The sequence below is a fragment of the Micromesistius poutassou genome (genome assembly GCF_964030765.1).
Source record: "Micromesistius poutassou genome assembly, chromosome: 10".
Taxonomy (NCBI): domain Eukaryota; kingdom Metazoa; phylum Chordata; class Actinopteri; order Gadiformes; family Gadidae; genus Micromesistius; species Micromesistius poutassou.
This window is the reverse complement of record NC_140280.1, coordinates 5079195-5093109: the sequence shown is the minus strand read 5'-3', so window position 1 is coordinate 5093109 and position 13915 is coordinate 5079195. Positions and strand designations below refer to the sequence as shown.

The 13915-nt window shown below is 50.3% G+C and overlaps 1 protein-coding gene across 1 annotated transcript in view; it reads right to left on the bottom strand.

Moving 5' to 3' along the window:
- The window catches only part of gabra3 (gamma-aminobutyric acid type A receptor subunit alpha3), a gene marked incomplete at both ends in the record, with an annotated part of 40753 nt that overhangs the window by 1471 nt on the left and 25367 nt on the right, over nt 1–13915 (bottom strand). The window contains 4 exons of the mRNA XM_084473674.1: nt 6534–6739; nt 9673–9825; nt 12404–12547; nt 13231–13313. Of these exons, the coding sequence (XP_084329800.1) occupies nt 6534–6739; nt 9673–9825; nt 12404–12547; nt 13231–13313 (586 nt within the window). The remainder of the gene's footprint in view (nt 1–6533; nt 6740–9672; nt 9826–12403; nt 12548–13230; nt 13314–13915) is intronic.

The window sequence follows — 13915 nt, the reverse complement described above, 5'->3', positions numbered from 1 at the left end:
CACGCCGGGACCCCACACTTCTCAGCGTTCTCCCAGGAAAAGTTTGACTTTGGGTGTTTTTTTTTTTCCCAGTTTTGTTGTGGCGGCGGCCGGCAGCCAGCGGGCGGAGCCTCAGCCTAATGTCCTCTCTTGTCATCCACTCCTCTTTAATTAGGGAACTAATTCCCCGCACTCTGCTTTTGGAAACGCAGCAGAGACCTTCCTCCTGCTGTCAGGGAGCGCCGTGTCCTTCCTGCAGGCGGAAGAGCTGCTTCTACTGGCTAATATAGACTCAGACCCAGACTGCTTCTACCGGCTAACATAGACTCAGACCCAGACTGCTTCTACCGGCTAATATAGACTCAGACCCAGACTGCTTCTACTGGCTAATATAGACTCAGACCCAGACTGCTTCTACTGGCTAATATAGACTCAGACCCAGACTGCTTCTACCGGCTAACATAGAATCAGACCCAGACTGCTTCTACCTGTTAAATAGAATCAGGCCCAGACTGCTTCTATCTGTTAAAATAGAATCAGGCCCAGACTGCTTCTATCTGTTAAAATAGTATCAGGCCCAGACATGTCTCGGCCCGGGTGGTTTTGTGTCAGGATAAGAACACGAATAACTATGAGGATCTTTTTTATCCCTGACTCACAGTAAAACGGCCCCTTGAAAAAAAGACTTCACATCACAAGATGACATTTCACAGCTCTACGCATCTGGCCGCTCGGCGAGGAACGGTGGAGAGGTTCTGTCAGTGCGTCCTGCAGTCTGTCCCGTCCCCCTCCTCCTCACCGTCCTCCTCTCCATTGAACATGTCCTCTCAGAGTGAGCTGTCTATTAATACCTCAACAGCAGCCGACCTTGACATCGTATCTGACATTCTTGCAGATGTTGATGATCTGAATGCATTGATTGTTTTGTTTTTCTTTGAAAATGATTTCAATGACCCTTTCAGATCTATTTCATAAAGAGAGAGAAAGAGAGAGAGATAGAGAGAGAGAGAGAGAGAGAGAGAGAGAGAGAGAGAGAGAGAGAGAGACGGAGAGAAGGAGAGAGAGGGAGGGAGAGAGAGAAATGGAAAAGAGAGGGAGGGAGATAGGTAGGGGGAGAGAGGGAGGGAGGGAGGGAGGGAGGGAGGGAGGGAAAGTCATGGATAGAAACAGGGGATGAAGAGAGAGGGGATGGAGAGTTAGAGAGAGAGAGAGAGGGTGGACAGTTAGAGAGAGAGTGGATGGAGAGCTAGAGAGAGAGAGAGTTGGAGAGAGAGGGGATGGAGAGTTAGAAAGAGAGAGGATGGAGAGTTAGAGAGAGAGAGGGAGGATGGAGAGTTAGAGAGAGTTAGAGAGAGAGAGGGGATGGAGAGTTAGAAAGAGAGAGGATGGAGAGTTAGAGAGAGAGAGGGAGGATGGAGAGTTAGAGAGAGTTAGAGAGAGAGAGGGAGGATGGAGAGTTAGAGAGAGAGAGGGAGGATGGAGAGTTAGAGAGAGAGAGGGAGGATGGAGAGTTAGAGAGAGTTAGAGAGAGAGAGGGAGGATGGAGAGTTAGAGAGAGAGAGGGAGGATGGAGAGTTAGAGAGAGTTAGAGAGAGAGAGGGGGGATAAGAGAGTTAGAGAGTTGGAGGATACGGCATACGGTAGAAGAGAGGAGAGGTGAGCAGGAGACTAAAGAGTAATGGAGGCTGAAGTCTCTTCCTGGAAGAGCAGATTACTTTCACTAGATATAGATTTAGTCTTTTAATTTAACCGGGCTGCGGAGCCCTTCATCACCACGACGTCTCAGATCAGCATTAAGAGAATATAACTAATAACATGTCCTCCGCCTCATTTAGACGCCGGCTGATTAATCCGTAAGCCGCCTCCCTGCGGATGGATTCATCTCCAATATACGGGCTGGCAGTCATTCGTTATCATAACGAGTTAATTACCGGAGATTGGAGAGTTGTCAAGTGTGTGACAGCTATAAGGGGCGGAGACAGCGGGCTGTCATTATAATTGAAAGCCAATCAAATCACGCAAAGAATGTCTGAACCATGAAGTTCTACTTCAAACTTTCCTCAGAATGAGCCAATGAGAAGGCTGCCTCAGGATTTCCGAGGCTTGTTTTGACTCAACCCAGCGGGCAATGTCTTTACACAGGGCTAAATGGTGGTTATTTTACAAACATATATCTTCACCAAAGGCTGAATGGTGCCATAATAACTAAGTAACTACGTCTTCACAAATAAATGCAGACTTATCTCTTTAAGAGGAAAACATTGTTGGTAACACTCAGAACCTTTTGTCCACGCTCCCAGCCTGCAGGGCTCTGGGTTTGCTCGTTGACCTTTAGAAAGTAGTCTCGTATCTCCTGGCAAAATGGGTTCGCTGCATCTCCTCTTTTGTTCCCAATGTGCTTGTGTTTTGAGTGTGGGTGTGTGTATTTCTGTGTGTGTGTTTGTGTGTGTGTGTGTGTGTGTGTGTGTGTGTTGATGTGTGTCTTTGTTTGTGTGTGTGTGTGTGTGTGTGTGTGTGTGTGTTGATGTGTGTCTTTGTTTGTGTGTGTGTCTGTGTGTTTGTGTGTGCGTGTGTGTGTGTGTTTATGTGTGCATGTCTGTGTGTGTGTGTGTGTGTGTGTGTCCAGCCGCGTGAGTGTGACTGTGTTTTGAGACAGCCGCTGATTCGAGGACGTCTGCATAAGCGGTGATTGTGAAACAGTGGAGGCGGCGGTGTCTGAGAACCGCCTCCACACGGCGCGCTACGGCGGGGGGGGTCAGGGGAGTCAGGACACATGTCTGGCCTCATGACACATCCTGAAGGGAAGTGTTGCTTAAGTCCCCATTTGTCTGTGTTAATCAAGGTAAAGGTAAATTAACTTTGTGTGTTTCATCTTATAGTCGTCAGGATCCTTCCTCTCCTCGGTCCTCCCTGGCTCCTCCCTCTGTCCTCATGTCGTTAACGACATGCTAACACAAGAGGGTTTCTTTATTCACCCTTAATTAACATCAGCTAACGCAGTAACAAGCATTAGTATATAGCATTAGCATAGGGTTAGGGTTAGGGCTGGGGTTAGAGGGTTAGGGCTGGGGTTAGTGAATTAGGGCTGGGGTTAGTGGGTTAGGGCTGTGGTTAGTGGGTTGGGGCTGGGGTTAGTGGGTTAGGGCTGGGGTTAGTGGGTTAGGGCTGGGGTTAGTGGGTTAGGGCTGGGGTTAGTGGGTTAGGGCTGGGGTTAGTGGGTTAGGGCTGGGGTTAGTTAGGTTAGAGTTAGCGGGTTAGTGGGTTAGGGTTAGTGGGTTAGGGTTAGTGGGTTAGAGTTGGGGTTAGTGTTAGTTGGTTAGTGGGTTAGGGTTAGTGGGTTAGGGTTAATGGGTTAAGGTTTAGGTTAGTGTTAGTTGGTTAGTGGGTTAGGGTTGGGGTTAGTGGGTTAGGGTTAGGGTTAGTGGGTTAGGGTTAGTGTTAGTGGGTTAGGGCTGGGGTTAGTGGGTTAGGGTTAGTGTTAGTTGGTTAGTGGGTTAGGGTTAGTGTTAGTTGGTTAGTGGGTTAGGGCTGGGGTTAGTGGGTTAGGGTTAGTGGATTGGAGCTTGGGTTAGGATCAACCATAACTCTATTAGATGGTTTTCCAGTGCAACCAGAGTGACTTGCACTCGTCTTTAACTTGAACTGATGTGCCCGTAACCTGGTTCCGCCCGCCTCCGTACTTCCGCTCAATTTTCATTTCCCTTCAGTACTTCGGTCTGGGTGTAGTGTATGTTCGAACAATTTCTTTTCCCTCAAGTTTGTCCCTCCAATCAGCGAACAGGAGGCGCGGCCTGAGAACAGTGACGTACAGGTCGTGTGCGAGTTTCAGTTGTAGTCAAACGAATACCAGGAAGCAGCAGGAAGACCATGGAGAAAGATGCTAACGAAGCTATTCGGTCTGTTGTGGAAACTCTGCCGAATATAGATAAATTAAAGCCGGAGCAGGAACTGGCTTTGCTTAGTTTTGTTGGTGGTCAAGATGTTGTGGCGCTTCTTCCCACAGGATTTGGGAAAAGTTTAATTTTCCAGCTGGCTCCATTAGTGGTGAAGGAGTTTGCTAAGCATGAAATACGTCACGACCAAATGTTAGCGATTGGTTAAGGCAGATCCGGAGTGGCACTGGGCAGAGCCAATAGGTTCAACTTCAACAGCACCCGCCTTCAAGTGAGCAATCGTTTGTCTCTATAGCAGTTCTAGACCATAGGTATGAATGAAATGAGTACGAAGATCTAGTTAGGACTAGGCTAATGTGCCCGTATTGTCGTGTTACCAAAGACACGGGTTGCATCCGGAGTGCGCCGGATGCAACCGGCGCACTTTGGTGCGCACCAAATCAATCCGAGACCTCCCTGAAGAGGTGCTCTCGATCCGCTCCATCTCCCTAAATTTGGTGCGGTTCCTCTGGTGTGAAAGCAACCAAGCAATCAAGCATTGTGGGTGTTGGGAGCACGGAATTATGGGTCAAATTATAAATTTTTTATTTCCTGTTGATCTCACGCTTACCCCATTTCTTTATTCGTCGGCGGCTCGAGATGAAAAAAGCCCCAAAACCCTCAAACCGCGGAGAAACGTGGACTAGTGAGGAGATAAAATGCCTCATAAATATTTGGTCAGATCAGCACATACAGGAACAACTTGCCACGACCCATAAAAACAGCGACGTTTACACACTATTCAGCAAGCAGCTAAGGGAGAAAGGTTATCTGCGGTCATTCAGGAGGCGGGCACGTCTCTTCTGTTTGAAGTGGCGAGCAATGCGCCGTCGGCGACTCCAATGCATCATGACGTTGTTTTCGAGTCGCTACCGCGACTCATTTTCAAACGGAATAGTTTGCTGAAAGTTACCGACACATACAATGTAAGAGGCGAGAATCAGCCCCAGGAGCGCAACGAAAATCTGTCGCTCCATTTTGTTCTCGGAAGTGGCCCGTGAGTGGCCCGTGAGTGGCCCGTGAGTGGCCCGTGAGTGGCGCGAAACTGGCGTAGTCTTCGCGGTTTATTTTGGTCCGCTTGGTCTATTTAGGTTTCGTTTAGAAATATGCATATGTGAAACCGAACCGAACCAACGTCTGTTTGCTACATTGTATAATTTTTTGGCCTGGTGCGGACCAAAGCAATCGAACTATATGTCTGAAAGCACCCTACATCTGTGTATAGATAGAAGAACAAACAAAATGTCCAATCACATGAGCGTCAGACTAAAGCCCTGCAATACAACGCAAGGGACGCGACCAGACGCTCTCTGACAGAGCAACCACAACAGAGGACACCCCGGTAATGATCAGGCGTTAAACCCCTCTGAGTGACATCACACCCCACTGGCCCCTCCCTGTTGAAGCCGACTGAGCTTGACCTCTGCGCATCTCGCCCGCCTCAACCCAAATTTGTTTCATTCGTCATGACAACCGCGTGCTTCATCACGCCCCCCCACCCGCTGCGACCCCCCCGCAACCCTGCCCGCCGTGAGTCAGGCGGTGGTGGGGGTGGAGCTCTGAGTGTCTTCGTGGCAAGCGGCTCGGAGACGGCGATGAGCGCGGCCGTCAGTCACTCTGGGACGGCGGTGGGGGGGGCGGCCTGTGTCCCTACAGACCCCTCCCCCTCCCGCCTCCGGGCGCCACTGACAGAGGAAGCAGAGGACCCCCTCAGGGGTCAGGGGTCAGAGGTCACGGGGGTCAGGGGTCAGAGGTGACGGCCTTCAGAGGTCAGGGGTCAGAGGTGACGGGGCCTCAGGGGTCGAGTGGTGGAGAGTTTCTCAGAGCGCGGTGAGCATTACAAGAGTTTTATAATCCGTTCAAAACGATATCCCGTAATATGCCGTAACTACGGTAACTAAGAGCTGCCTATAGAATACCATGAAGTGAGGAAAACACATTGAAATTTACAGTGCATGAAGTGAATATATATATAGATATATATATATATTATATATAGACATATATTATATATAGACATATATATAATATATATATAGATGTATATATTATACGTATACATCTATATATCTATATTTATATAGATATATAGATGTATATATATATATATATAGATATATATATAAATATATAGATATATATTTATATAGATATATTTATATAGATATATATATCTATATTTATATAGATATATAGACATATATAGCTCAATAGCTCATGAAGTAAACTTATATACGTATATTTATTAATATACTGTATATCAACTATATATCTTTGCATCTAGAAGTGAATATATATATATATAAGTATATATCTTATACATCTTTATATCTAGTGAATATGTATATATCTTTACGTTTACAGTGAAGAACACACACATCTTATCATGAGGTGAGAAAACGTGACATCTGGACGTGAATCGTACTCCCGACACTGCTCCAACACTGCAGGCAGTGATCACTAAACACTGATCTGTACAGGTCATGAGGTGAAGGTGAACTCTGACGTCTACAGGTCATGAGGTGAAGGTGAACTCTGATGTTTACAGGTCATGAGGTGAAGGTAAACATCGTTGTTATCTCCATGGTCGGGGGGTGGGGGGGGCGGGCGGGGGGGGCTCACCCGTATCTCCATGCCCTCCTTCTTGCCGTCCCACGCCCAGCTCCGCTTGGTGAAGTAGTTGACTGTGGCGAACTCGATGAGGGCGGAGAAGACGAAGGCGTAGCACACGGCCATGAACCAGTCCATGGCCGTGGCGTATGCCACCTTGGGCAGCGAGTTGCGGGCGCTGATGCTCAGCGTTGTCATGGTGAGCACAGTGGTGACGCCTGGAGACACAAACGCACACGAGTTACACAACGCGTGGCACCTCGCTGTGTGGTCGTTAAGGACAGGGGTCGGTGATCCTGGATCAGGATCCCTTCTGAGGGAGCAAAGTCCTTCAGCCCAACTCTTAAATGTTTGTTCATCTGCTTCAGCCCACATCGGTCCATCCTCAGTCTGCTCAGACGGAAGGAACGTTAATATAGGCGTTCTTTTGTAGGGGTTAGACAGTACAGAGACAGGTCGTTACAGAGCAGGTAGGGGTTAGACAGTACAGAGACAGGTAGTTAAGGAGCAGGTAGGGGTTAGACAGTACAGTGACAGGTCGTTACAGAGCAGGTAAATAATAATAATAATAAATTTTATTTAGAAGCGCCTTTCACGCCACTCAAGGACACTTTACAGCAGTTAAAATCATCAAAAACACAGAATAAATCATCAATAAACAATACCAAAACAAAACACACAGCACGGAATAAACAACATTAAAAGCACAGAGTAAACAACAATAAACACATCAGTAAAAATGAATAATGAAAAGAACAAATAAATAAAAATGTGCAGAATAAAAGGGAAGTGTTAGGGTGAGGGGTGGTGGGGTGGATAGGCAATTTGAAACAGGTGGGTTTTGATTTTTGTTTTGAAAAGCGGGAGAGAGTCAATGTTACGGATGTGAGATGGTAAAGAATTCCAGAGTCGGGGAGCAGAGCGACTGAAAGCTCTGCTCCCCATGGTGCTGAGGAGAGCAGGGGGGACAGTGAGGTGGAGAGAGGAGGAAGATCTGAGGGAGCGTGCTGGAGTGGCAATGTGGAGAAGATCAGACAAGTATGGAGGGGCGAGGTTGTGGATAGCTTTGAAAGTATACAGAAGGATTTTGAATTGGATTCGTAATGTGACCGGGAGGTAGGGGTTAGACAGTACAGAGACAGGTAGTTAAGGAGCAGGTAGGGGTTAGACAGTACAGAGACAGGTAGTTAAGGAGCAGGTAGGGGTTAGACAGTACAGAGACAGGTCGTTACGGAGCAGGTAGGGGTTAGACAGGACAGAGACAGGTCATTAAGGAGCAGGTAGGGGTTAGACAGGACAGAGACAGGTCATTAAGGAGCAGGTAGGGGTTAGACAGTACAGACAGGTCATTAAGGAGCAGGTAGGGGTTAGGGGGCAGTCCTCGGACATTGGCGTTTGACCCAGAACCTTCTGGTTACTGCCTAACCCCTCGCCCCTCTGTCTCCTCTGTGTTTTGCGTGAGGACCCCTAGGGCCACGCCCTCAGCAGGGGGAGGCGAGGGCCGTTGCGAGGAGGCGTGGCCCTCAAGGTGTGGAGGGTGATGTCACCTCAGGGCCCGGCGCCGCCACGCCCTGCCAGGACAGAACCACAGTCTGGGGGGCACTGGAACTACGCCCAGCGTTCCTCAGAGTATCTGGGTACCGCTCGGTGTTCCTGCCCCGCCCGTCGTCATGGAGACACCATTGTGAAGGACACCATCGTCCCGGCAACCAGCTGAACTCATGGAGGACGACGGGCAGCCGAGGGGTGAGTGTTTTATTGGCCTGTTACGCTTTTATTGTGAAGCTATTCAGGAACGCAGTGAACCAAGGACGTTCTTATTATAGACCCTGGAATAACTCATATTTTGTTAAAAATAAAGTTCACTGCTTTGTTTTTGGCCTCTTCATCTGACATTTGAACATCTCTGCCAAGCGTAACTTGAGTTATTTATTTATGTGTAACTTACTTTTTTACCCATAACAATAGAAATCATAATTATTAATAATGTTGACCTAATAATAGCAATAATATGATGATCAGCCATGACATGATAAAACAAACATCACAGGTGTAATTATAGCACGTCTGCGAATGAAGGGTCTTTTATTGTGAAACAGGAAGACAGATGCGGTTGAATGATCACATCCCGTTCCTCCTCTTCCTGTTTGTTTCATCCTTATTATTTATGTTTTTCTACAAAAATATTTTTTCCCGAGTCACCATTCCACCCTCAACCCTCCCGTCTCCCCCCCCACTCCTCCCCCACGCCTCCCTCACCGCCTCCCCCCTCACTCCCCGCTCCAGAAAGACAAACTCGATCTGTCCAGATTAATTTACTGTCGCCCGAACTAATCGGTATTTAATTAGACGTTCTTTCTCATCACTAGAGTAACTGTAAGTAAATCTTGTGAGACAAGCACATAAATCCCAGGACTCAAACCCCCGTGGAGCCCCCCCCCCCCCCACAGCACGCTCTCCCTCACCTCTCCCCCGTTCTGGAGGGGGAACTCGAGGGTCTGTCTGCGGTTGGCTGCGTGTTGTCAGAGGCTGCGGTCTGATGACCTGCAGCGTTAATGAGCATGTCGTGGTTACGGCGTCTTGCCCAAAGACACCTAGGTAGACTGTGGCCAAGGGCGAGATCGAACCCACAACCTTTCGGCAGGGATGTCAGAAAGTGGGATGTTTTCGGTGCCACAGTTTTAGGTCTGGAAGTCTGGCGGTGATATCAACACAGCCCGACTCACCCCCCTTAGGGATTAGCAGCAGTTTGCTCCTGGTTATGAATAATTAGGCGGTCTGTTTAAATATACAGGGCTTTCATGAGACCTTTTTAAATAGTTTTTTTAATCAAAAATGTATCTTTAAATATACATAGCTTATAAATTGATAATCTCCTGGGACCCAATATGCAAATTATGCGACTCCAAGCGGGCCCCCGACCCCGAGGTTGGGAACCACGAAGCTGGAGTCTCCGCGAGCTGGAGGTCAAACTCCCCCCTTCCCCCCCGGTTGGTACAGTCCATTGGTTCTAACCAGGGAGTTGAACTGTCCGTCACACATCCCTCCACTTATCACAATACGGACCCTCCCACTCGTGATGTCACAGGTGGGCAGATATCGGAATGTCCATATTTAAATGAGGAAAAAGTAATATTTGTGGATCTCTTACCGAACACGGTGCGGGCGGGGACAGACTCTCTGTTGAGCCAGAAGGAGACCTGGGAGAGGATGACGGTCATGATGCAGGGCAGGTAGGTCTGGATCACAAAGTAACCGATCTTCCTCTTCAGGTGGAAGTACGTGGTCATCACGACGTACTCCCCTGTGGAGAGAGAGGAGGGAGAGAGTGAGAGGGACAGACATGGTCATCACGACGTACTCTCCTGTGGAGAGAGAGGAGGGAGAGAGTGAGAGGGACAGACATGGTCATCGCTACCTACTCCCCTGTGGAGAGAGAGGAGGGAGAGAGAGCAAAAGCTTCAGTCGTGCCAGAACGGCTTTTTAAAATCATGTTGGATTATGTGCGATTTCACGAGATTGATTCGCTGATGTAGAGGCAATGATTCTTGTTTCCATCATATTTCCATCATATCATATTTCCAAATAATGATTCTTTTTTTTTCGGGGGTGCGCCGATCATCTTGGATGGAAATACATCTCAATCCCCCATGTGAGAACGTCCTCCAACCAGCACCTTCACCTCCCAGCCCTTCCCACCCTGTCCCGGTTCTCCATCCAGCCCAACGCTGGTCTCCACAGAGCGCTCCGCCGGGGGCCGGAGACCCTCGTTACGCCCCCACCCCTCACCTACCAGACAGAAACCCACCCTAACAACCCCACCCTCGTTACGCCCCCCACCCCTCACCTACCAGACAGAAACCCACCCTAACAACCCCACCCTCGTTACGCCCCCGCCCCTCACCTACCAGACAGAACCCCACCCTAACAACCCCACCCTCGTTACGCCCCCGCCCCTCACCTACCAGACAGAAACCCACCCTAACAACCCCACCCTCGTTACGCCCCCCGCCCCTCACCTACCAGACAGAAACCCACCCTAACAACCCCACCCTCGTTACGCCCCCGCCCCTCACCTACCAGACAGAAACCCACCCTAACAACCCCACCCTCGTTACGCCCCCACCCCTCACCTACCAGACAGAACCCCACCCTAACAACCCCACCCTCGTTACACCCCCCACCCCTCACCTACCAGACAGAAACCCACCCTAACAACCCCACCCTCGTTACGCCCCCGCCCCTCACCTACCAGACAGAAACCCACCCTAACAACCCCACCCTCGTTACGCCCCCCGCCCCTCACCCACCAGCAGCCAGACTAACCCGTCCTAACCACCGCCAGCAGCCCAGCAGACCCAGCCCTCCATCCCCGCACTCCACAGAGAGCGTCGTCTCCGGGGGGGCAGACGTCTCCTCCTCAAAGGTTAAACCTCTTCAGGCGGCCCGGCCACAGCCAGTCGCTAAGCAGCCTGTCAGTTAATTACTGGCTGCCCGAGGCAGCGGTCTGTTACCCAGCCTGCGTCCGTTATCTCTGCTCGCCCAGCGTGCTAACCTTAAGCTACTAATTATCCTGGAATAATGCCTGCCTACCGCTGGGCCAATCAGGAGCCCCCTGAATATCAGGATTGATCGCGGTGCCGCGGGATCCCGCCGCTCAGAACTCACAGGAGAGCGGAGCCATGGCAACGGACGGGCGATGCTGACAGCCGGGCGATGCTAACGGCCGGGCGATGCTAACAGCCGGGCGATGCTAACGGCGATGCTAACAGCAATGCTAACTCTGCGGCTACTTAATGAGCAGGACTGCAAAAGACATCAGGGTTCAAACCCAGAACCTTCCGGCTGGTAGACTATCCTACACACTGTGTGTGTATCGTATGCATACACACACAATACAATCAAAGCCCTGCGTGTTTAAAGAGGCTGCATGGGCCTTCAGATGACCACGGTGTCTCTAACGGCTGGCTGATTAACTTACTTCTCACTTCTTACTTATGGACAGAACTTACTTCTTGACATAAATTGGCTGCAAATGATGGTGTTGTTAGAGGTCTGGTGATTGACCTACAGTAGGAGGTTCCTGTACTTCAGGGATAATTAACATCGCCCAGCAGGCGTGCAGCCAGCCGGCCAATCCTGGCAGAGCAGCTCCTCTGGAATCACTATCTCTGAGCTAATGATCGTCTCATCATGGATTTCCCTTCCAGTCGGGCTTGCTACGGCCAGCCAACAGCTCCCCCCCAATCCCCTCATTCTCCTCCGTATCGGTCGGAGCTGAGATAGAAACATCAGCTCTCCTCAATGTCAAACAATGTCAAACTGCACACTTTGTTGTTCCCTAACTTCTAGTGGTGAAAGGAACGTCCAATAACGGACGAGGAAGACTAGAGGCTGAATAACACAGCATCGATCATCTATCGTCTATACACTTCATCAGCAGAAGGAAGAGTTCGATTGGTCTGCATGTCTGGATTTACGTATGGTTTGCGAACTCATTATGAAACCGTTTCAAGACAAAAGCAGATACTGTGACTAAGTCCTCCTCAACTCTCTGTTACATTAACATGACTACTGCTCACATCGTGTACATCGATATACTTTCTGTATTTATTAGTCTATGTTTATTAATCATTACTACCACTGTCCGGTACGTTCTGCTTTGACTCCCACACTCCGATCTGGGATGAATAAAGTACTTATCTTATCTTAACTTATCGTCTACAGTACTCATCCCATCCTCTAGGGACGCCTTGGGACAGCGGACCGATTCTGCCCAGCGTGGGGAGGGGGAGGGGGGGGATCAGGGGGTGTGGGTGCGGAGGGGGGGGTCCGGTCGTGTCAGTGCGTGCGTGTGACGTACAGCCCAGGGTCCCGCCTACCTGTGCTGGAGCTGATGGTCTCCTTCCCAAACTCGTGGCCCAGTAGATCATACTGGTTGAGCCGGGACCCGCCCTCCGCCACTGAGACGGACCTCTCGTCTCCCTTGGTCCACAGATAGATGACCTCGTTATTGGTGTAAGCATCTGGGGGAGAGGGGGGGGAGTGACGGGGGAGGCAAGATGGATGAGGACAGGAAGGGAAGTGTAATTTGCAGCTGCCCCCCCCCCGCCCCCCCGCCATTGTCCTGTGGCGGTGATGAATCCACGCTCTAAACCAGATGCAGGACAAACCAATTAAACCACACATGCCCGCTTCACCGGAGACAAAGAGACAATGGAGCTACATCCACCTGCAGCTATTCATATCACGTACCTCACTGTATGGACTCGTTAAACAGCCGTATGAGGGACACACGTAGGGTTACACCATTTTACCAGGGCTGGTGATATTATTCTAACTATTCACTCGTCGATTGGCTCTTTCCTCCCAGGTGACTTCTAGGACCAGGTTAAGGGTCAGAGGCGTGGAGTCTGGGCTGTTTGGTGTGGAGGTTTGTGAGGGTTCTGTGTTGAGGTTTGTCTGTGTTTTGTGTTCATACTGGGTGTCTATTGCATTGTGTTTGGCGTGGTATTGTGTTGAGTTTTCTGAGTGTTTTGTGGAGTGTCTGAATATGTGTTGAGTCTGGGGGTGTTTTGTTTTGATTTTGGGGGTGTTTTGGGTTGAGTTTGGAGGTGTTCTGGGTTGAGTTTGGAGGTGTTCTGGGTTCAGTTCGGAGGTGTTATGCACTAGGTTTGGAGGTGTTCTGGTTGGGCTATTTCCATCTTACAGCTGCCGAACTTGAGGGGACATGCGTGGGCGTCCATGGGGAAATCCTCCAGATGCATGGGACACTCCGCATGGATGGTCAGCCTGGGGGAGGGAGGGGGGGGAGGGGGAGGAGGGGGAGAGTGAGTGGGAGGGAGAGGGAGGGAGGGGGATGGAGGGGAGGGAGGGGAGGGAGGGGAGGGTGGGGCAGGTGGAGAGATGGAGAAAAAGAAACGGAAAGCAAAAAAGTCAGAAACACACAACATGATAAGTCAAACACGGCAGTGAGGGCTTTGAACGTTCTGTCGTGTCTGTGTCAGTGTGTGTTCGGCATCAAAAAGACGTCCAATCAAACGGCCCGCCAGGTGAGTTGCTGTACATGAGACCTAAGAGGACCGCCGGGCCGGGTCACGTGACCGGACGCTGCGGATCTGGGGTCTGGTGTGGCGGAGACACGACGACACCCCCGACCTCCTCTCTGTCGGCCTCCCCCCCTGTCTCCCCCTCCCTGTCTCCCCTCCTCTCCGTGGAGGAGAGGAGGGGAGGGGCGGACACCCCTAGCCTCCCCCTGCCAGCCTCCTCCCTGTCAGCCTCCTCCCTGTCAGCCTCCCCCCCTGTCTCCCCCTCCCTGTCTCCCCCCGCTCCCCGTGAAGGAGAGGCTTAGCACGTTCTCCGGCGTTGTGCCGCGTCGGGGGGAAGCCGTCAGG